Raw genomic sequence first — 25,225 nt, 5'->3', positions numbered from 1 at the left:
CGTATTCTATAAGAGTAAAATATGTCGAATATTTGGTGAATGTTAACATATTTTTTCCATAACATCAATCTTGCAACACTTATAATTTGAAAATGCGCAACAAGTTAGTCGTCAATTAATTTTGGTTACAAATATTTCAGACAAAACGAAAAATAAACCTATAAAAAAGGTTCGTAAATAAGAAGAAAACCTGCAATCGCATACAATACCGCGGAAGGTGAGCGAACAAGAAACTACACAAACCCCAAACAATTTTAATTTCATATTGTCTTCTATAAAACGTTTTTTCTGCTTAGCGTCATTTCCTAATGCACGTTGAGTGCGACCTCCCTCCTACAATCAATGAGTGAATCCCCACCCCCTCCTGGATTCATTGATTAATACCTCCCTCCTGGGATAAATAAGTGCCATCTCCCCCTACATGGATTTGTCGGCAGACATCCAACCCCGATATACCTACTAATAACATAAGCTCCTAACTTCCAAATCCATCCTTGTTTCTTATGAACCTACTCATGGCGAGAGTTGAACTGAAACAAGCACTCCGCGTCTCAATCAACTCCTTATATATATAGTCCTTGCATTCTTATATGTTCCAGTTAACTGATTCTGTTTTGCAGATGTATACGTATCTGATAGATTAGGGTATGACACATTTTAAATAAAGCTTAACCGAACGTTTCACTGATAAATTCAAGCGAAATTCAAGCTTCAATTAAAACTGCATTAGATTATTAAATATCTAAGAATAATTTATGAAATGCATCTAGTAGTTGATTACTACTATTATCAAACAAGTGATTGCACTGTCTTTCAGATACAAGTTGACAAACTGTTCATAACGAGATAGATAAGGTGTTTGTTTTTACACATATATATACACTTGATTATCATGAACACTCGCTACCTCAACGTTTGGTTAAAGATTAGCCCAAATCTGGGACCAAAAATAAATCCTAGTTCTAGCCCGACTGTAATGATGCTGTAAGATGGATCAATCAGACAGTCTTCCAAAGTTAAGCATTATTGTCGCAAAAAATATTTATAATAAATGAAGATAAAATCAAAGTGATATATCAAGAACTTATTTAAATAAACTTAATAGTTGCAGTAGTAATAAATCAAACCTTACTATACTTAAGACTTTACGTACGTTAAAAATACATAGATGTGTACAATATCTTTATTTCCTCCTTTCAGCTATACAATTTATTAGACTTATTCATAAATTTGCAAACAAAAGTTAGTTTGAAATATTGTTACGGATGCTACATAATGACAATGCAACATTGAATACAAATGATACTCATAATAAAACATACCGGAATAAGCGATTTCCGAAAATCAAATCAAAGTATCAGACTCACTAGAACAATGGTAGATGCTTTGCTAGCGTCAGTAACGTTATGACCGGGACATGGATCCAAGTGCCAACCGAGGCAGATATATTTGGCCAATTCTTGCACAGCGCGGAAACGCTAACACGGCTGCCCGCAAACAGGCCACAAGCAAATAGTTTGCTGGTTCAGTGCAATGATCATAGGAGATTTGAAATTTGAGATTTGAATTGTATTCTTCTTCCTTTTTTCAATAATATGTAAAAGCTCTCACACACACATGCGTTATGTGTTTTTTAACTTTTATATCAAAACGTTACGTCTTCATCAGAAGATAAATAAACACACATAGAACGGAAATGACGTCAACGTCATACACTGTTTCATTACTGCATATCGTTTAACGGCAAAACCAGAAACAGAAATATGATATGGACACATAAATTTGAGAATTAAAGTATTAAAATTCAAATAAATAAACTAACCTTTAAGAAACTGTGTAATAAAAACGTATTTAATAACATCGAGACGGCTATCATTGAGGCCGCTCGGAAACATAGGTATCATTGAGGCCGCTCGGAAACATAGGTATCATTGAGGCCGCTCGGAAACATATGTATCATTGAGGCCGCTCGGAAACATAGGTATCATTGAGGCCGCTCGGAAACATAGGTATCATTGAGGCCGCTCGGAAACACTCGGAAACAAAGGTATCATTGAGGCCGCTCGGAAACATAGGTATCATTGAGGCCGCTCGGAAACATAGGTATCATTGAGGCCGCTCGGAAACATAGGTATCATTGAGGCCGCTCGGAAACATAGGTATCATTGAGGCCGCTCTGAAACATAGGTATCATTGAGGCCGCTCTGAAACATAGGTATCATTGAGGCCGCTCGGAAACATAGGTATCATTGAGGCCGCTCGGAAACATAGTTATCATTTAGGCCGCTCGGAAACATAAGTATCATTGAGGCCGCTCGGAAACATAGGTATCATTGAGGCCGCTCGGAAAAATAGGTATCATTGAGGACGCTCGGAAACATAGGTATCATTGAGGCCGCTAGGAAATAAAGGTATCATTGAGGCCGCTCAGAAACATAGGTATCATTGAGGCCGCTCGAAAACATAGGTATCATTGAGGCCGCTCGGAAACATAGGTATCATTGAGGCCGCTCGGAAACATAGGTATCATTGAGGACGCTCTGAAACACTCGGAAACATAGGTATCATTGAGGCCGCTCTGAAACACTCGGAAAAATAGGTGTCATTGAGGTCGCTCGGAAACATAGGTATCATTGAGGTCGCTCTGAAACATAGGTATCATTGAGGACGCTCGGAAACATAGGTATCATTGAGGCCGCTCTGAAACACTCGGATACATAGGTATCATTGAGGCCGCTAGGAAATAAAGGTATCATTGAGGCCGCTCACAAACATAGATATCATTGAGGCCGCTCGAAAACATAAGTATCATTGAGGCCGCTGGGAAACATAGGTATCATTGAGGCCGCTCGGAAACATAGGTATCATTGAGGACGCTATGAAACACTCGGAAACATAGGTATCATTGAGGCCGCTCTGAAACACTCGGAAAAATAGGTGTCATTGAGGCCGCTCGGAAACATAGGTATCATTGAGGCCGCTCTGAAACATAGGTATCATTGAGGACGCTCGGAAACATAGGTATCATTGAGGCCGCTCTGAAACACTCGGATACATAGGTATCATTGAGGCCGCTCGGAAACATAGGTATCATTGAGGCCGCTCGGAAACATAGGTATCATTGAGGACGCTCGGAAATAAAGGTATCATTGAGGCCGCTCGGAAACATAGGTATCATTGAGGCCGCTCGGAAACACTCGGAAACAAAGGTATCATTGAGGCCGCTCGGAAATATAGGTATCATTGAGGCCGCTCGGAAACATAGGTATCATTGAGACCACTCGGAAATATATGTATCATTCAGGCCGCTCGGAAACATAGGTATCATTGAGGCCGCTCGGAAACACTCGGAAACATATGTATCATTGAGGCCGCTCGGAAACATAGGTATCATTGAGGCCGCTCGGAAACATATGTATCATTGAGGAAGCTCGGAAACATAAGTATCATTGAGGCCGCTCGGAAACATAGGTATCATTGAGGCCGCTCGGAAACACTCGGAAACATAGGTATCATTGAGGCCGCTCGGAAACATTGAGGCTATCATTGAGGCCTCTCGGAAACATAGGTATCATTGAGGCCGCTCGGAAACATAGGTATCATTGAGGCCGCTCGGAAACACTCGGAAACAGAGGTATCATTGAGGCCGCTCGGAAACAAAGGTATCATTGAGGCCGCTCGGAAACATAGATATCATTGAGGCCGCTCGGAAACACTCGGAAACAAAGGTATCATTGAGGCCGCTCGGAAACAAAGGTATCATTGAGGCTGCTCGGAAACATAGATATCATTGAGGCCGCTCGGAAACACTCGGAAACAAAGGTATCATTGAGGTCGCTCGGAAATATAGGTATCATTGAGGCCGCTCGGAAACACTCGGAAACAAAGGTATCATTGAGGCCGCTCGGAAACATTGAGGCTATCATTGAGGCCGCTCGGAAACATAGCGTTCATTGAGGCCGCTCGGAAACATAGCGTTCATTGAGGCCGCTCGGAAACACTCGGAAACAAAGGTATCATTGAGGCCGCTCGGAAACATAGGTTTTAGTTTATGTTTCTAAAATGTTTCCTACCATATACGTTCTACGCTGTTATTGACAGCATCTATTTGAAGAAAACAAATAATCAGAAAATGCTGATTTTTCTAATGACCAAAAATCGGTCGAAAACGTGCCAAATAGCAAGCGTCAGTAACGTTATAAACCGGGGCACGTTTTTTTTGTAATTTTCCATGCATGCATCGGAATAATTTTTAATTTTTTGATATATTCTCACTGTGCATAAGACGGTCATCATAAATCATATCATTACATCTATCAAAACTAATCATATTTGAAAATTATATTTCACACTCTTACTGATTAAAAAACTAGTTTTAACCAGATATTTGAATAGATCTTAAGGTTAGATTATATTTTGATAAACGTAAAAGATAAACTTTTGACATTCGTTAACATATATATTAATTCTTACTAATATTACGCGACATCAAAATGGTAAAAGTATTCAAATAACTAAGAACCAAATAGATACGAAACCTAATTAAAATACCTTTGCCTGCATTTTTGCGTACTAAGGAAACGCCGACATGTAAAATAGAGTTACTCTGGATCTGAGAAATGTCGCTGTATCCAGAATTAGGGGATTGGTGAGTAAACAGAGAGCACACCTTGACTCCAGTGTCACCTCGGAGTGGAAATACAGGCGACAAAGGTATCGCTTTGTCAGATCCGCCTTAAGCTGGTTGACAAAGAATTCTGCTACCAACTTTGTTCAGAGTTTCCACCACGATGTTTATTGCTTTAAATGCGTCTTCACAAATCACCCCGATTTAGAGAGTCTGTTAAATACTGCGTTAAAAAATCAGTCATTTAATTGTCATAGCAAATTAAGTTTTGACCCTCATTTTGAATAATTGTTTAAAAGGAAACGGGTTTTTTCACTTGGACACTACTTCTAACACTACTTCTACAAAAAAGCAAAAGCATGAAGATACTTAACATGATTAGATCCAGTAGCAAAAAAACCTTAGACCAGTATTATGAAATCGTTCCTGTTGATTTTCGGAGTTTTAAACGATTAAATTGGAAAACCGGCTAATTGTTAGAGGACCAAATATAGAATGCTGGATTTCTTAGTGTTCAGTGCGAAATGTGCGCTAATGTCTTTATTTTAGTCAGTGCGCATGCGCGAGGTTAAAGATAACTCATTTAATGAAACCAAATATTAAATGACTAATGGTTAATTTGGCGCTTGTATTCAATGCAAAATGGAACTATGACTGTTTTGTTAATAGATTATTAATTATAAGAGCGCTTTTAAATGATTATTTGCGAATCTATCCGGCGATGCCAGTGGTGGTGGCTCGAGTCTAAAGACAAGGCTGTTGACAGGATGAGTGTCAAACTCAGACCCGTACGTTTGTGAACATGGACCCAGTATCAGGTTACTAGGAACAACACAACACTGAATAAAATAGCATGTACTCAGCATATTTCGCTCGCAGTTTTAATAATACTAGCATTTGATCTGCCGTTTAGAAAATTGTTCACAACGCCGTGCATGCGAGGACATGGTAAATAAAGGGCGGAATTTGTTCTCCCTTGTAATGACTTGACTTAATAGGCGTTTTAAAGATTACTGCATGTATTATTTTCATTATGACACTTAAAGCATTCTATCAATGCACAGATCCCTTGAAGCTATTCATAATCGCATATTTACGTCATGCTCGGAAAAAACTCAATATCATGCTGTATAATTCGACCAGATTTTCTCTCTATTTTTTCTTTCTGTCACTTATGAAGGTGACACCTCGAACGTACAATATACATGTGTAACATTTTAGGACAATTTATGGAATAGGTAGATGACATGAAGAAAAATATGTATGATACATTGACAACGTTAAATCAGACGCAGGGAGTGTGTATCGGATGATTGGCAGTAGGCGGACCTTTAAACACGCGCGAAAGTTAAACATTTTAATGATTAAGTCTACTACATAATGGTTGCCTATCTGAAATTCCATTGGCTGAAAGTGGAGGTTATATTCTAACATTTATTTGACCAACAATATGTGTGGACTTACGCTCCTTGACATTGACCATGACCTTGGCCTGTTGCAGGCACACGATGCGGTAAACATGTTGACTTATTTCTGGTTAGAAAATATGGAAACCCATAATATGTTGACTTTTGCAAAGCTAGTGTACTTTAAACAACAATTTCTTTATAAATGCTTAACCGGTACAGTAAGTAATGTGTTCATTTCAAATTTGCATAACAGTGAATGACTCTTATTTGTTGAAAGCAAAATGGGAAGGACTCTTATTAATAATTTATAAACTTTATTGGTATTGTAATTCATGACTTGGTGTATCACTATAAATAAAAATCGTTCGTTGTAATGCAAATGAAATTAACACTCTCACCCTTATCTCAAAACTTCTGGTGGGCAGAGTAATGAAACACCACGAGTCTACACTTCTTCCAGTTATGAAAACGAGCCAAAATAAAGAGCAGATACCTTGATACCAAACTATGAAATGAAGTAATAACATAATGTCACTAATTTATTGGTAAAATAAACAAAGACTCCATCATAACGATTGACTTAAACGACAATTGTGCAGTCAGTCCCTACAGTACACACATGGGATGCTTGGTCAGGTGTAATTAACATAAATGGTAATCTAATCGAATCAAGCAGTTGTTGTAGTTACGTGACACTAAGAAGGAGCATTTGGTAAAACCCCTACATGGCTGGCCGTACATGTCTTACCCTACATGGCTAGCCGAACATGACTTACCCTACATGACTGGCCTTGCATGTCTTACCCTACATGGCTGGCCGAACATGACTTCCCCTACATGGCCGGCCGTACATGGCTTACCCTACATGGCTGGCCGTGTATGTCTTACCCTACATGGATGGTCGTGTATGTCTTACACTACATGGCTGGCCGTACATGGCTTACCCTACATGGCTGGCCATGTATGTCTTACCCTACATGGCTGGCCGTACATGGATTACCCTACATGGGTGGCTGGCCGTACATGGCTTACCCTACATGGCTGGCCGTGTATGTCTTACCCCACATGGCTGACCGTACATGGCTTACCCTACATGGCTGGCCGTGTATGTCTTACCCTACATGGCTGGTCGTGTATGTCTTACTCTACATGGCTGGTCGTACATGGCTTACTCTACATGGCTGGTCGTACATGGCTTACTCTACATGGCTGGTCGTACATGGATTACTCTACATGGCTGGTCGTACATGGCTTACTCTACATGGCTGGCCGTACATGGCTTACCCTACATGACTGGCCGTACATGGCTTACTCTACATGGCTGGTCGTACATGACTTACTCTACATGGCTGGTCGTACATGGCTTACTCTACATGGCTGGTCGTACATGGATTACTCTACATGGCTGGTCTAAGATAAGTCTTGTCAACATGCTGTCAACAATGTGTTATGCCTTTCCTAGGTCTTCTCGCTACTGGACCAATTCCCCTAACAGAGTTGATACTGCGTTCATTGAATGAGGTGAGAGGTTTGATAAGTGACACCGAACAACACCGCACGCCCCAATACTTTTGAAAGTATTTTCAAGGTCTTAATAGATCTCACCTCAGTATGAATCATATATAGTTTTAGTGCCCCAGATTCAAAGATTAGTTAAAAGACACCCAATTTGATTTAAATTGAAAAATAACATATTGCACAATATTCTTTTCCATGGGTGTCTAACAATTGTTACAGGTGTTACAGGTAAGTGGAGAAATGGTCCGATTGGCTATCTCTACTTAATACACGTTTATATTTAGGTCCAGTTTTTTGTACAATTACAGATACACGAATCCAAAACATATAACATGTGAATGATAATGAAGAAACAAAATGCATTAAACAATAGTTAAATACTAAATACGATATAATGTTTAGTGTTTTCAAACGAAAAGATTGATATCCATTTGTTTTATCTTGATTTGATATATACTTTAATGTTAAAATCTGAAAAATATAAATAGTAATTTGATTGTTAGTTTAGTGTAATCACAAACATGTAGGCGGTCAATACGAGAGCCATCCAAACATACGTAGACACTGTACATGAAACCTCTTTAAAGCTGCACTCTCACCGATTAAACGTTTTGACAACTGTTTTATGTTTTGTCTTGAAACGAGCCAATTTATGCAGAAGTGCAAGAAAACCAGTGATATATGACTGCTAACAAAACATCGGATCGCAGATTTTCATATTTAAGCTCAAAAAATGATGTTTAATGCATTTTTCTTAAACTGTTAGTAACGCTTTGGGCCATTAAACAATAAATTTCGAACGAAATATGAAAATCTGTGATCTGATCTTTTGTCAGCAAGCTTATATCTCTGGTTTGTAGATATTTACGCAGAAATTGGCTCATTCCAAGACAAAAATAAAAAGAGATGTCAAAACGGTAAATCTGTGAGAGTGCAGCTTTAAGTGAAAAATGTCATCAAGCTATACGGATTTTACCTCGATGTTTTTACATTTAAAAATCGGTTGAGTGGACCCAGATGGTGCAACCGAATGACGTCAAGTTCATTTTTTAACTAATATAGTTATTTTGGTTATTTGCAAAGATTCTGATTACCGACTAATATATATCTGGACAACATAACCACTTAGTTATAAACATGAAGCAGTAATAGATGTCTTGAAAACATAGTCTCTTAGCTATAATTATGAAGCAGTAATATATGTCTGGACAACATAGTCTCTAAGCCATAACCACGATGCAGTAATGTATGTCTTGAAAACATAGTCTCTAAGCTATAACCATGAAGCACTAATATATGTCTGGACAACATAGTCTCTAAGCTATAACCATGATGCAGTGATATATGTCTGGACAACATAGTCACTAAGTTATAACCACGAAGCAGGAATAGATGTCTGGACAACAAACATAGTCACTAAGCTATAACCATGAAGCAGTAATATATGTCTGGATAACATAGTAACTAAGTTATAACCATGATGCAGTAATATATGCTTGGACAACATAGTCACTAAGCTATAACCATGCTGCCGTAATAGATGTCTGGACGACATAGTCACTAAGTTATAACCATGATGCAGTAATATATGTCTGGACAACATAGTCACTAAGTTATAACCATGATGCAGTAATATATGTCTGGACAACATAGTCACTAAGTTATTACCACGAAGCAGTAATATATGTCTGGACAACAAACATCGTCACTAAGCTATAACCATGAAGCAGTAATATATGTCTGGACAACATAGTCACTAAGTTATAACCATGTTGCAGTAATATATGTCTGGACAACATAGTCACTAAGTTATAACCATGTTGCAGTAATATATGTCTGGACAACATAGTCACTAAGTTATTACCACGAAGTAGTAATATATGTCTGGACAACAAACATCGTCACTAAGCTATAACCATTTAGCAGTAATATATGTCTGGACAACATAGTCACTAAGTTATTACTACGAAGCAGTAATAGATGCCTGGACAATAAACATAGTCACTAAGCTATAACCATGAAGCAGTATTATATGTCTTGACGACATAGTCACTATAAGATATAACCATGAAGCAGCAATAGATGTCTGGAAAACATAGTCGCTAAGTTATAACCATGAACGGTAATAAATTTCTGGACAACAAACATAGTCACTAAGCTATAACCATTTAGCAGTAATATATGTCTGGAAAACATAGTCACTATAAGATATAACCATGAAGCAGCAATAGATGTCTGGAAAACATAGTTACTAAGATATAACCATGAAGCAGTAATATATGTCTGGACAACATAGTCACAAAGCTATAACCATGAAGCAGCAATAGATGTTTGGAAAACATAGTCACTAAGATATAACCATGAAGCAGCAATAGATGTCTGAACAACAAACATAGTCACTTAGATATAACCATGAAGCAGTATTATATGTCTGGACAACAAAGTCATCAAGCTATAACCAAGAAGCAATAATTTATGTCTGGACAATGTAAGCACTAAGCTATAACCACGAAGCAGTAATAGATTTCTGGACAACATAACAACTAAGCTATCACCATGGAGTAGTAATAGATGTCTGGACAACATAGCCATTAAGCTATAACCACGAAGCAATAATAGATGTCTGAACACCAAACATAGTCACTAAGCTATTACCATGAAGCAGTAATAGATGTCTGGACAACATAGCCGCTAGGCTATAACCACGAAGCAGTATCAGATGTCTGGACAACATAGCCACTAAGCTATAACCATGAAACAGTAATAGATGTCTGAACAACATACTCACTAAGCTATAACCATGCAGCAGTAATATATCTCTGGACAACATAGTCACTAAGCAATAACCATGAAGCATTAATAGATGTATGGACAACCTAGCCACTAAGCTATAACCACGGAGCAGTAATATATCTTGCAAATCAAAGTACTGAAAGTACTGAAGAGAGTGTGAAATGTGCCCATGTTATGGCTTATATTTGAAAAGTTTGTGTTAGATTAAATTTACTAACCAGAAATTGATATATATTTAGACGAAGTGTCCAAGGTAAATGTTTCAAGTGGCTATGGAACGTCGTAATTAAATTTGACAATGGATTTGAAAGAAGCCTAAAAGAAGCGAGGCATGATTGTAACATCCAAAGTGTATCTGGGTGCGAAACGTCCATTGTAAGAAACGTCCAAATTTGCCAAATTTGCTTACGAATACATTCTACTTGTTAACCTAAAGTTTCCCGTTCAGTAATATTATTCTTTTTCAAACTCAACACATCAAATTCAAGTATCCACTATGTTTAGCACACAAAAGAGCTGAACTGCCACAATGTTTCTGGCAATGCGTATTAGGGTAATTGTAACCTCAGTCCTTTTAAGATATGGTAAATGTCTTAGTTAATCATGCTTCTTTTGAAAAAAAGTTTAGCATTCTTTTGAACTAGAGTTTAATAATAGAACATTGCGATACAATTCACAAGTCCAGCTGAGATACTTGCGCTTCAAGCTCATGTAAAGTGGTTGAGCTCTCTCAATAACCTGCCAGATTCAAATAATCGATACAAATCTGGAAATATGAACTCTCTCAATAACCTGCCAGATTCAAATAATCGATTCAAATCTGGAAATATGGTGCGTCCAGTGTATCGTCATTTATATACTTGTTTTAAAACTGTAGGTTACAAATATTTGTGATTTTTTTATGATTATGGAGCTTTCAGTGAAATATTAATATACAAAACATAGCTTTACACTGATCTTTCTTAATCTGATTATGTTCGGTTCTGTCCTGTTCTGTTAAAAGTAATAATTGATGATCAGATAAAATTTATCAGTTTATTTTTACTTCCGTCATTGACTGTTTTACATGATGTGTTCAATGTTTGAACTGATAAAGGGCAAACATGCCTTCTCCGTATTGACTGAGTATGGTTATACGTTGTAACCATGTTTTACGTACAGATACATGTCCCTTTTGTTAATTATTCGTTGTTGGTATACCTGAGCGGCTACAGATGCGTAAATGTTTCTGTTTATTTCATATGCTTAAGTGGTCCGATATTAAAATATTAAAATGTTTATTAATCAGGAATAAAGAAAAGAAATAACTTTGCTTTAAACACTTTTGTTTTGGGGTGAAAAACATGAAAATGCAAGCAGATTTTCAAGGGTACGAAGAACAAGATGACATCTTTCTCATAAGCAAGTATTTATCGTATGCCGTTAAGATGGTCCGACTTCAAACATATATCAACGATGATTAAACGATATAACTAGAACACTGGCACCAGATTTTCAAACTCAATCATTTTTTCAAAAAATCAAAAAAAGATCTTATAATTCCTTACTAAAAATTAAAATACCGCATATGTGAAAAAATATTTAAAAATATTTTTTTATAAATATGCACTTTGTACTGTATAATATACTAACATGGTATTGAACGTTTCTCTACCCGGGTCACGTAATCATCTAAAAACTCAGTTCAAAAGAACTTCTGCAGATTAACAGCCATCGGAATTTAAGGATATGATATCCATCTTCCAAACACCCCACCTTAGCCCGCGAAGAAGTTTGCTACCATACGATTTTTTTTTACTTTATTCCCATTTTTCTGTTTTCCTAGATTTTCTATCACCCTTGACTTCCGGTTTCAGAGTAAGGTTTTATAACGGCTCATTTCATTGGTTCATAAACTCCGCGAGACGTTTCGCGTACAAGTGTCAACAACTGTAATATTTGTATCGAAAGTGTTAAAACACAGAGAAGTCTTTGACATTAAATGCCGCTATGAGTGACTTGAACGTGCTTATTTCGGGTCAGACTGGTTCTGGAATTACACATACTATCAAAGCCGAATATGAAATTTCATGAGACAACGGAAAGTGACTTAATATACACGACAGGATTGACTTGTTTCCTTGACAGCGATCTCATCGCAAAAACGTTTAATTCACAGGTAAGAAGTGCAAAATGTTTTATTTATAAAAAAGAGCTGTTTACCAGTACGCCGTGTTAAAATAATAATCTATGTAATTGTAGAAACATTGATGTCTTTTTTGTGTATACATGCGTTTGGTTCATTTACACATGTATATTTATTAAATAACATTTATACATTTTGTAGTTTAACTTTATGCTTTGTTGTTTTTTATGCATGCTCACAGAAATGAATGTCATCTCAATTTCCTTTGCAATTGCCAAAATGCTCTTAAAGGGACTTGGTCATGTTTTGAGACCAAACATTTTATTTCCTGAAACTGAAAATGATTAATATTATTATGCTTACATTTACCTGTATCACATTCACATATATAGTTCAATGTTTGATATCATAATTGTAGAAAAAATAGGGAATAAGTAACAAAAGAGATTGATCCCAAATTTGATTCGAGTCTACTTGTGGACACAAGTAAATTTTTAGGAAAATGGATAGACCACTCAACTATACAGGCACATACCCTAGCTTTTGCCGAAAAATATTTTCAAAACATTTATTATAATGCAGATGCGACAAGTCAATGTGCACTTTGTGCATTAATTAATAGATTTAAAATGGATGTACAGTTGTAGCTAGGTTAAAATAAACCTTTAAAATTATTTTTTTATATCTTTGCAGGGAAGTGATGGATGGCAACACCAGTATCCGTGATGGTCATATATTGAAGTGTAGGCTTGTGGGCTGCAGTTCCACAGAGTGAGACACACCGGCACTATCTCCTATCCCACCGCCTAGATCTGGGCTCAGTGGAGATGTTACATTGCGCTGTTAACAGTTTTAACATGATATCGCTACAACCTGGAAACAATGACTTAAAAAATAATTGTAGCCCAGTGGAATTTTAGTGGTTTACAACCTATCACTTACCTTTGACCAATTATCTCCCTTTTTGTAAATTGACCACTTACTCCAAAACCAGTTTTGGTTGGACAAAGCTATTTTTAGAAAACCAGTTTGATGAGAGCCTTTGTCCAGAACAGGTCATTGTGGAAGACATGTTTGTTTTACATGAATTGTTTATGAAATGATTAACTTGAATTGTGAATTGTAATCTGAATAATGTTTTATTGTTTTATCCATATTTATGTTAACTGGCCACTAGATACATAAATACAGTATTATGAGACTATTGGATATAAGGATGTGTAATAACTGTTATCAAATAACAACAGTAAGATATGTCAAGTATTATAGTTCTCATTTATTTATTATTGTATATTGTCTATTTTCAGTGTGTTGACTATTCAACTACGACTATTTGTGTATTCGAGTGTTTGATTACTCCGTATACTGTTATAACATACACACATTGATTGGACATTAAATATATGTGAACCCTCGACACTTTGTGTGATTAGTAACTATATATAGAAGTGCGGCGGGCCACAAAAGGTTATATAATGACAATCTGCCGTCTTTATCTTTGCAAGAGTTGGGATTTTGTTCCAGCTGTGTGTACTTGCTCAGTAAAAGATACTTACAGTTGCTGAAATAGTATCTTTAGAAATGCATGAAATGTTATATAGGTTTAATGCTATATAGGTATATATGTATTTCACCTCAGCTTAATATAGGGATAGTAAATGTTTAGTTTCTCAGACCATTTTGTAACATTTTAGTAGGGAGCACATAATGCTATTGTTTTTACAGGATAATTGCTTTCCAGTTGCATTATCAGTTTGGCTTTAGAGCTGCACTCTCACAGTTTGGCACTGATATGAAATGGTTTTTTGTCTCAGAATACGCTCATGTTGGCATTAAAGCCTTCAATTCAGTTATCAATATAAAGGTAACTTACAATAAAACAATTCTCAATTGTTAGAAAGAACGCCAAAATCTTTAAAAAAAAATTAAGCGTTAATAATGCCTTTTACTATAAAACATCAATTTTCTAACATAAATATGAAAAACTACATTCAAATATTACCATAAAACATCAATTTTCTGACAAAAACATGAAAAACTACTTTCAAATCTTTTGTTAGCAGTCTTATATCACTGTTTACCAGACATTCACTCTGTAAGAGTGCAGCTTTAAATTACTATAGAGCAAAAGCAAAATCATTTATTGAATGCAACTATGAAGATCCATGCTTTAAAAGAGGCGCCCTTAAAAGTATCAAGTGTTACTGATGCTTTTCAGCAAAATAAAGCATTTTTTAAACTTCTTATGAATAAACTCCATTATAGAGCTCTATTGGAACTTTTAGTGATGTATTGTCTTTTAAATTAGCTATATTGGAACTTTAAGTGATTTGTTACCTTTTTAACTAGCTTTTATCAATAAGGAAATTATTTATTTTGCTCTCTCTATAAAATGTGACAAGTCAGATTTAAGTCACTATAACCATTTCATGTTTGTTGTTAATGTAGTTGTGTTGCAATATTTCTTAAACTTTTATAGCAAGATTTGTCTAATAAAACGAAATACACGGCTGAATCCATATGACTCTGACAAAAAATAAAACAGTTCAGCCAAAGCTACAGAATCACTATGCTTGTTTGAGTACATGATTTTAAATACGTCGCCAATGAGGACTTTCAGGGATGTGATTTGTCCGCGGATTCGCGGAATTCCGCGGATATAATGTCCCCAGAGACCCCCCCCCCCCCAAAAAAAAAATAAAAATAAATAAATAAAAAAAAAGACCTGATTTTTTTTATTTGGTTGCTTTCAGTTATTTCAGTTAATATTCAAGTTTGCTTCAATTTTAAAGTCAGGAGAGCCCTCAAAAGAGCTTCTAAAAAGCCATTTAATCTTCTACAGCAGTGCGCTTTTGACCCCAAGAGCACCCCATAAACCCATGGCCGAAAATGTTTCAACCCTCCAGCTGCCAGGTCAATCACATCCCTGACTTTTCATTCGACCAATCAAATCACATGTTACAAACTGGGCGAAAAACAGGAATAAAACCGGAAGTCAAGGGTGGTAGAAAAACAGAAAAATGGGAATAAAGTAAAAAAAAAAATCGTATGATCGGCAAATTTCTTCGCGGGCTAAGATGGGGTGTTTGGAAGGTGGATATCATATCCTTAAATTCCGATGGCTGTTAATCTGCAAAAGTTCGTTTGAACTGAGTAATTAGATGATTACGTGACCCGGGTAGAGAAATGTTCAATACCATGTTAGTATATTATACAGTACAAAGTGCATATTTATATAAAAAAAATCAATATTTTTTCACATATGCGATATTATTATTTTTAGTAAGGAATTATAAGATTTTTTTTTTATTTTTAAAAAAAAAATGATTGAGTTTGAAAATCCGGTGCCAGTAAACTAGAATGCAAAACATTTGTTTAAAAATACCACACACGTGTAAATAACTGATGTTTGTAAGTATATTACGATATGAGAATCGCACATTATCTAAGGGGACAAGTCTGTCACATCAAAATGTGTCTTCACATGTTGAAAAACCTGTCTATATATCAAACGATCGCTACACAAGCTGTGATATCAATTAAGATTTGACTCCTTTACAAATTTAAATTATCAAAACACGGCGAAGAACAAAATTATTTCGTAGTTCACCAATTCTTTTTTGCAAGCAAACTACTTTAAAGGTGAAGATTCACCCTTCATTAATGATTTCAATGATTAAGGATTTCTTATATGTAAAAGAATGTTCTGCAATGATCACTTTGCTCAATACTTATATGTTCTCAAAGTTAAACGTATATTTTAATTTTTGGTATGACAAAAAAGCGAAGAAATTTTGAAATGTAACCAAACATTTTTTGTAATGCGATATCTTCTTAACTTAATACAGTTTTATAAACACTTCTTCCCCAGCAAAATCTCTTATATTTAGTTAATTGATTTCAACACTGTGAACAATTGCCACGAAAAAACAGCATTTTTGTAAAAATAAGCACAGCACACTTAGATAACTTCGCTGTTCCATGTTTACAATTTTTGCTCGAGGTGTCGGATTTGAAGAATTAAAACCCCCAGACATATAGTGACTTCAAAATTAGTATTAAGCGATATATAAGTAGCATCGCTGCAATGTATGAACATAAAGACCATTTTTGAATATGCAGAATACAGAATCAATATTGTTTCGTGAACATTTCGAAATCAACCACTTCGTTAATGAAAGTTTGTTTTTCAGATTTGTTTTTTTTTTACAATTTTACTGTTAGTCAATTTTACTCATTTCACTCAATTACAAACAGTCCCATTTTAGTCCGTGCGTTCACGGTCTGAGCATTTAATTGTTAAAACAAAGAAGAGTTCATGCATTGAGTATACGTTGATATGCAGCTTCTTAAAAAAATAACATTTATATTTGTCTTTAAAAGAGTCCACTTCTTTTTTGAGTGGCTGTGGTAGCTGTTCTATATTCATCTTCTCGATAGCAATGGACCGCAATGGTAATAACACGATCATTTGTGGCAAGCATGTCCCGCACTACTACTAAAATGTTTATATAATGTTAAAAGACAATTGAATGCTAACTTAATTATACATTAATAGCATCAAGACGAATGCAAATAAATGAATGCAATTGAAAACAGTAAGTATTGGTACCCTGCGACGGCTACAGTTTATGGGAACGGAAACCAAATGTTGGTACCCTGCTCATCCACGGGAAAGCACTCTTAAGACATTTGCTATGGTAGACGTGACATATTTGACAAAACTAAGTAAATATCACGTCCGCGTGAATCTCTCGCCCAAGGTTGATTGTGTATGTCATGGTCGGTAACAGTAACAAGAAATTAAAGTAAGTAAGGGTGTAGCTTAGGGACACACATTCTTAATACTCGCTCCCCCTTTGAAGCGACATCGATATGGTACAGAACGTTGGCAGGTTGATGTGTGTCTAAAATAAGGCAACCAGGGGCCATATTCGATAAGCATCTTAGATTGAACTTTAATTTAGGACTAGAAACTACGTGTTTTGATTTTCCTGTATATTTATCTGACCAATAGGGTGAGTGGATTTATTGAGGCATGTCTAAGGATAAGGATAAGATCAATATTGAATACTGGCCCTGGGGTGGTATTCAATATTCAACTTAAGTAAATCTTATGGTCATACATGATTGATTTCATTCACTCTATTGGTCAGTTATAAATAACAAGTAATCGGATTAGCTACATCGTTCTTAGATCCATTTAAGATCAATATAGAATACCACCCCAGGAACGTTGTTAAGTTCCAAGAATAAGACGCTGTGACCGAGTTAATAAAGACTTGAATGTGAAACAAGTTACCATGTCAATAGAACGTGTGCAATAGTTTTATCTATTTAGACACTTAATTAAAGAAGCAAAAGATACTTGCAAAGTATTTAAATGTTAAGTAAAAGTGAAATTGTTTCAAACGTTGATTGAGATAAACTGATATTTCTTTATATGTATTTTTATTCACATTAAGATGTCTTTATTGAGATAAGCATTTTATTTAATTCAAATTTCTTCGAACGAGCAAAAACAAGATTTATAGAGTAATAAATTTGTTAGGAAAGAATTTTGAAAAAAACAACAACAATAATGATAGAGAACAACGTCATGAAATGATGAAGCAAACTTAAATATGCATGTTATTAAAATCAGTAAAATCAAATTGTTAAGTCATATTCAACATATGAACAGTTAGTTACTCTATCATTATTGGGGTGCCAATTGTTGATTGTAATCTTGTTTTATCGGTGTCCCCTATGTTTACGATAAACATTGAGAAACCAACTCAAACCGGCTCAGCCTGTTTTTTCTCGACTGGCTTCCGTAAAAAGGTAACCAGAACTGGATTTAACCAAATGACAGCTAATCATTCATTGCGCATTGCATGTTTTAAGATCACAGATTTTAGCATAATTGCATAATTGCAATAAATTATAATAATTTCATATCAAAGCTAATGGAATGGTTTTGCAAACGTTTAATCCCCGAGTGTCTGGTTACGTGCAGGCGTTCCATCAGAGTATGCGCTTTGGATGAAATTGTACACAGACTTTATTAACTCTAAATAAAATCTTTTCAGAGGTAAAATTGGATTTGAAACCGACATTAATTAAAGAAATTGATATGTAAATTAGTATAAATTAGATGCTGTAAAAATGCTTTGATGTTTCCATTTCAATGGTGAATATCTATATGCAATGCATCAACCTAGTTTGGAGTAAAATAAATACTTGATGGTTTTAACACTTAAATAGCAGTAAAAACTTTCCAACTGATAGGCTAATAGGCTCTACGGATGGTATGTTCCTTGAAGCAAATTTTTACCATACCCAAATTTTCATACCATCCATTCAATTATTGATGTCTTGCACTGACATAAGTATGCTGTTGTTGCATGAAATTAGCTGTTACTGGTGGGACATCCAGTTGCGCTGTGTGTTGCGGAATACGGTTAAAATCCCAAAAAATCAAGGCGAATATTATTAGTCAGTATTAGTTTCAATAGTCAATAGTATGCTAATTGTTAAAAAAAAATATTTGACATATTTCATGCCGAGAATATACGTATTCAAACATTCAACGGTTGTCCGGTTAGCGCAGTGGCTGGCGCACTCGCTTCTCACCAAGGCAACCCGAGTTCGATTCCCGGCCTGGAAACATGTGAGTTTGGTTTGTGGTCACAAAGCCGGACAAGTGGGTTTCCTCCGGATACTCCGGTTTCCCCAACAACACAAGACCACACTCTCGCGCAATATCGTGCCAACGAGATTGACTTAGTATAAGCTATCATAGCATTCTTCACAGTCGTTGTAAAATATATAATGTTTAAACTAAACATGCCTCTCCCATTTCACGATGCCTGGACCCTAAATCATAATTACTGTTCGTTATCATTTGATGACATTAAAACGCGCTTGCCACAAACACTTCGCATCAGATTTTGATGGATTACCCATAAAGAACTAGATTACACTGCTGTTTTATATTCAAATTATTTCAAATGAATCTGCAAATAGTTCAACTCTTTTTTAGAATAAATATTATGTTCGGATCATTTTACATCTATTTAAAAGTTTTTACTTAAGCTTTTAATATTCATGTATGTAAAGTAATTATTTTTTCTCTGAGCAAATGCTTTATACACGAAAATAGAACGATTCTTTAACAGACCCATATGTTCTGTAGTCAGCAATGACAAAGCGCGGTACTGATTGGATGGCCGAGATGCGATTTCATTGGCTGGAAATGTAGGATATAATATTCCCTTAAGAATATAACAGGACGAGTTTAAAAAAACATTCATACTTTATTTCCATCCGGGCATTCACCGATTCTCTTAGGGTTCGTATATCCGCGGACAAAATGTTTATATTATAACCGACGATTCTGGTGATAATACAATGGAACTGTTCGAGACTATTAAAGCAAACATTGGTACATACGGTTACAACACTAATTCTAAAATAAATCATGTTAATGGTCGATATGAGCTGATGATATTCAATAACGGCTCTTGTATTGATTTGAAGAAACGCTGCGTAAAGTATTCACCACGAATTTGAATTAGGTACACGTGTACTCATCTTAGCCAAAATAAAGTACAAATAGTTGTACTCTATATGAAAAAAGATAAAATCGAGAGAATTCAATATCAGCCTGACGGGATAAGTGTCAGTTAATAACTTGCTGAAAGAAATTGGGTGGGTTTTCTTATCAGACAGATGGGAAATACAAATGCTAATTTTAGTTTATGAGGAGAAAACAGCAGGTTACCCTCATGTTTAGGTCAACTTTTCCAACAGACTCTTTCAGACGCTAGTAATAATTAATATTGGTTAAGAAATTTCAATTTTTACCAGGCAATATCTCGAAGATATATGAAATTCAGTTTATTTTGCTTCAAGTACTTGAAATAATCTAGATATGAAACAAAAGACGCAAAATCACAAGCAAAACCCAAAACAAAAAATAAACTATTATATACAGTACCAAAACTACCAAGGCCAACAATTACACTTTAGTTTCTCAGGCACCGCCGTATTATTTTTTTTCCACCCGCTCCAGTTTTTCAGATTTTATCATTTTTTTATTTAACAAATCGGCTTATTTTCACTCAAAAGATTTAGTGTATTGTAACCTCAAAATCAGTCTGGATCATTGAAGCGCAATCAGCTGTTTTTATAAGCGTCGCCATGATATACAAACTTTAATACTATTCATGACAGATATAGAAATATGTATTAAATTGTTGTATTCATTAATTTAATTCTTAATTGAACACATGTATGTTAAGAACATATCAGAGGATACATTTTATTAATATTTACATGCAGGGGCGTAGCTAGCCCTCTCTTCATGTGGATTCATAATTGTGCTAGGAGAGTTTGGGTTGGGGAAATTTTGAAGATCATGGTGCAATCTTGTGCATTCTGGACGTTCTGAGGTTCCTTATTTATTACTAGATAATTGTCAAGTGTTATAAGTCATCCTGTAGTCAAGTACGCATAGGTCTACTGCAACTTTGGCTGATATTTTTTGTCAGTGGCATGTAGATTCAGCCTCGTACTCGCGTATCTATAGAGGCAGCTACGCGCCTGCTTGTACAAAGTACATCGTCTACAAATCATACAATTTAAGTGTTATAAGTCAACCTGAAGATACACCGTTAATGGTTGTGTAACATGTCTTACAATATTAGTCAAAGGTAGTAAAAACATTACAGTTTGGAATAACAGTTTTTGGGCTTAAAACTAAACATTTAAGACTGTATATAAATCAAAATCAAATTTTAATAATCATTTTACAATATTAAACGATGTAAGACACTATATTTATACTGGAAATTAGTTCTATGTACAATAAATTGTGTAAATACAACGTTTTAATCATTGGTTTCAATTGAAAATAGTTTAAAATTAATTTGGCAGATAAAAAAAAACAATGGGGGCTTCCTCCCCATTTTTTTAAAAGTGCATGAGAACGTCAAGTGTATTTTTTTGCCCAAGGCACCACATTACAGCTGAACGATTCTTTTCACCACGTGCGTATGCAAAACAGATGTAGCAACGCTGGCCACCATTATACTCAATAAGGCCATTATAAATTAATTGCTAGACTGTCATCCATTTTTTTTTTTAAATTGGGGTTTGAGGTGACATTTTATGTTTTATTTTTCTTAGATGACTGTTTCACCGTTGAATATGTGTTCATGCTCTTTCTTATTGAATAAGGGACCGTATATAAGTGTTTCTAGTCGAACCACGAACACGATCGTAGCATTTTCTGTAGATCGCAAACAAATGAAACTTATTTGGTGGTCGCACTAAGTTGACCCAGTAGCCCCGCCCCTTGTGTAGTCACGTAGTATTTTTGGGCAAAAGTAAAACCACCCAGGCGTTAGCTTCATTAAAATGAGTGTAGGCGATGGTAAATTGTCGCGACTCTGTTATCAGTTATAAAAGCAAATAAAATTGATTGATGTTTGTACAAAAATGGAAAAGCTCCGAAACATGAACGTTTATAATACTTTTTGTCTAAATCAACAAATTGTTGATATTAAGATTATTAGAATAACCTAGTTATCTTTGCATAGTACAGAACATTTCTGGGATTACCTCATTATGTTTTTTTTTATTCGTAATGATCAACAAAAGATTGATCTATTTTCAAATTCGGGCTCATGACTTAAGCTTCAATTGCCTCAAGAAAACGGCACCCTTAACTGTCAATCATAGTAACTTCACGCATGCGCAGAGGGCAGAGCGATCTAAGGAAAAATACGACTTCAAATCTGCTTTACATGATATGGAGCTGCAGTAAATAGGTTAATCCTCAATTGCCATTGGCCCACAAACATGTGCGAACACCAAATTATTGATCAGCATAAATATTTGAACATTTTATCAGTTCCGGAAAATATTTTCCAAACCATGGACATAATTATTTGATATGCTTCTCCAGGCTACAACTTGCCAACAGTCCCCTGCAGTACTTAAAGTACTTTGATTATGTTCACAATTATAAACTAATGTATGCTTACCAAGTCAAACCATTCAAAAATTATGTTTCGTTGACCGTCCCAAGGCGGTGGTTTATAAACAATTTGTGTTCGATCCGTTTTGTTTAATACTGTTTTTAGACGCAATCTTGTTTGTCAACTATTGTCTTCATTCGAGAACAATTTATATACACGTCGTGCTAGTAAATAAGCATGAAAGATTATACGCACATAATTGTGAATAATAGTTTAATTTATTTTATAAAAAATATATAATTGTCAAAACACGAACTTAATTAACTACTTTAAATTAAAAAAAATATGAATTAAAGCTTATTTCACACGATTTAAAAAACAACAACACACATTAATGATGACAAGCCGGCTGACAACACGATTTGTAAAGCTAAATTGTTTAAAATACTGTCTACATAAAAATGTATCGCCATAACAAAACAATCAAAATTATTTGCTTCCCTTTTATTGTGACTGGTCACCGGTCAGAAGCAGTTGTTATTTTCCTTTGTCAAGGGTAAGAACTTGCTTGAATATCGCTCTAATTCACGCTCGAACCTGTCGTAACGACACGAACCACTGGGAACAAAACACGTATATCATACTATCATATTAGAGACAATTCGACCAACCCGATAGCTCAGTTGTAAATATTTCGCTTTGGGTGCGGAAGGTCGGGGCTTCCAACACCGGCCGCGTCAAACTGAAAGACGTTGAACTATAGTACTGGCAGCTCCCATCCCTAGGGCTATATTACAAGGGTTTCCTGGTGTACTCTGTGCTGGTTTAACCCAGAAATTTTTAACCCGTGCATCATTGCTATGTACTGAGCACAATATAGATCAAAAAGGGTTTCTATGGTATCTCACCCGGATCTCTTGTATCTGACTCTGTTTCTATATCAGGGTTCCACTGGGATTTGCAGTCATTTCTTTCTCATCTTATGGCATGTAAACAAAACAACACGTCAGGGCCAAGCCCGAATGCAGTCAACAGTCAAAAGGCGCGGGTAGACCTTGATAAACTCGAATACACAAACATACATTCGCGGCATAACTAGTTCAGTAGACATAAAGTATAGATCGTTAGGGCACACGTATGCCGTTCAAAGGTACCCTATTTATGTGTTATATCAATGCATAAACATTATAGTTGATATGGAATAAATAAAACAGATCCGGCACATGTTAGCCCAGTTGCAAATCAAGGGAAGCAACCACGATACAAATAGAGGGGAAATACAAAGGGAAGCATATATTGGATAACATAAAATGTTAAAAAAACCCTCTATCAAATCTATTCAAATGTAACGCTTTACACTATATTAATTAATTACTTTATAAAATACTAGTATACGTTCTATCTGCAAAATGAATGTAATATTCGGCAGTATCTTGTATTATTCGGTATTATCCGGTATTATTCGGTATTGTCCGGTATTATTCGGTATTATCCGGTATCAAGAGTAACCCCCATTTCGTCATGAGGTAAATCCTTCCTACTTCGGAATGTTAAATAAATAATGCAAATATATTCGATATCTTCATTAACTCGACCATTTCAACCGATACTAATTAAGATTCAATTTAACACGAATAAAACTTTGGCAGACACAAAATGCGATTACGTATGATATTGATTTAGAAAAATGCACTTTAAGATGTGTACCTAATTAGCGCTTATATACATGAAGCGTATGAATTTGATCATGCTGTAACTGTGCTCAATAAACAATTTTCTTACACGACATTTTGTACCATAACTCATGTGTAAGGATACAGTTTGAACTTTTCTGTAGCAAGCAAAAGTGCACTAAATCACTTGACTATAAAACTTATCATTTGACTTTTGAATGCTTCATACAATACTGCAAAGTTGTTTGAAATATTAAAGTTAATATTAACGTAAACAAAATGTCAAAATTGACTTTTTACAGCAATGACATGACATTTTATTACAATACATTGAGTGTTCGCACGAAATAACGTTTTGATTCCAGAAACATTGGCGACCTATTTGTTGACAATAAACATTCTTGTTTATAGGTCACCCTGAAATAATCGGCCAGTGATTGTGATTTTTACGTAATGAATATAATTATGTATCTGAAAAAATATAAGATACCTGCATCTATGTGCTTGTCATCCTGATATGGTTTGGACAAAGTGATTCACCTTGCTGTTTGGCCACGCATGGACCTCAGTATAATAAACAGACGTTCCCTTGGAATTTCAGAAATGGACACGTGGTCCGTGTGGAAATCTATCTTTAACATCATTTCGAAGAATGCCATTGACAACAATCCGGACATGAGAAGTGCACTGAACTAAGGTTACATGAATAAGAAAAATGAATATTTGGTACCTTGCCACTCAATCCTTCCCGTCATATATTTCCGACATACCAGATAATGTTCCATGTTCATGCTTATCTTAGAAAGGAACCAAGCTTTTATCGATAACTAACTAATGTATAAGTATTGCGTTGATCGGATAATAAGTGAAAACGCTATTGTGTTTACTAGCTTTATAATGACAATTACAAAGGCCATCATATAGTCATCCTTGGTCGGATCTGGCGGCCAGTTTTGGAAAGGAACCAAGTACTCATATATACCTAACTACTGTATAATAGGTAACCATCCGATTTAAAAAGATCTAATTTCTCCACTTGCTCAATTACTGCAATTGTGACTATTTCAAGGGCAATAATCCAGTCATGCATGGGTAGATATGACTGGTTCAAGAAA

The 25,225-nt window shown here is 35.5% G+C and overlaps 1 protein-coding gene across 10 annotated transcripts in view; it reads right to left on the bottom strand.

Moving 5' to 3' along the window:
• LOC128242128 (aquaporin AQPAn.G-like) overlaps positions 1–25,225 on the bottom strand; it is a 70,963-nt gene that overhangs the window by 7,002 nt on the left and 38,736 nt on the right. Inside the window, exon 1 of one of the 10 annotated variants that reach the window (XM_052959177.1) lies at positions 1,368–1,422. The exons of 5 other annotated variants lie outside the window; for them this stretch is intronic. Coding sequence is in view for 2 of the 5 variants with exons in the window: in XM_052959172.1 (XP_052815132.1) it covers positions 481–492 (12 nt within the window). In the remaining 3 variants the exon portion in view is untranslated. Of the gene's footprint in view, positions 1–456; positions 669–1,322; positions 1,423–25,225 lie in introns of those variants that run through there. 4 more of the 10 variants (XM_052959176.1, XM_052959173.1, XM_052959172.1 and 1 more) reach the window with 4 other exon arrangements.

Source organism: Mya arenaria, chromosome 8 (assembly GCF_026914265.1).
Source record: "Mya arenaria isolate MELC-2E11 chromosome 8, ASM2691426v1".
NCBI lineage: Eukaryota > Metazoa > Mollusca > Bivalvia > Myida > Myidae > Mya > Mya arenaria.
This window is presented reverse-complemented; position numbering and strand designations above follow the sequence as displayed.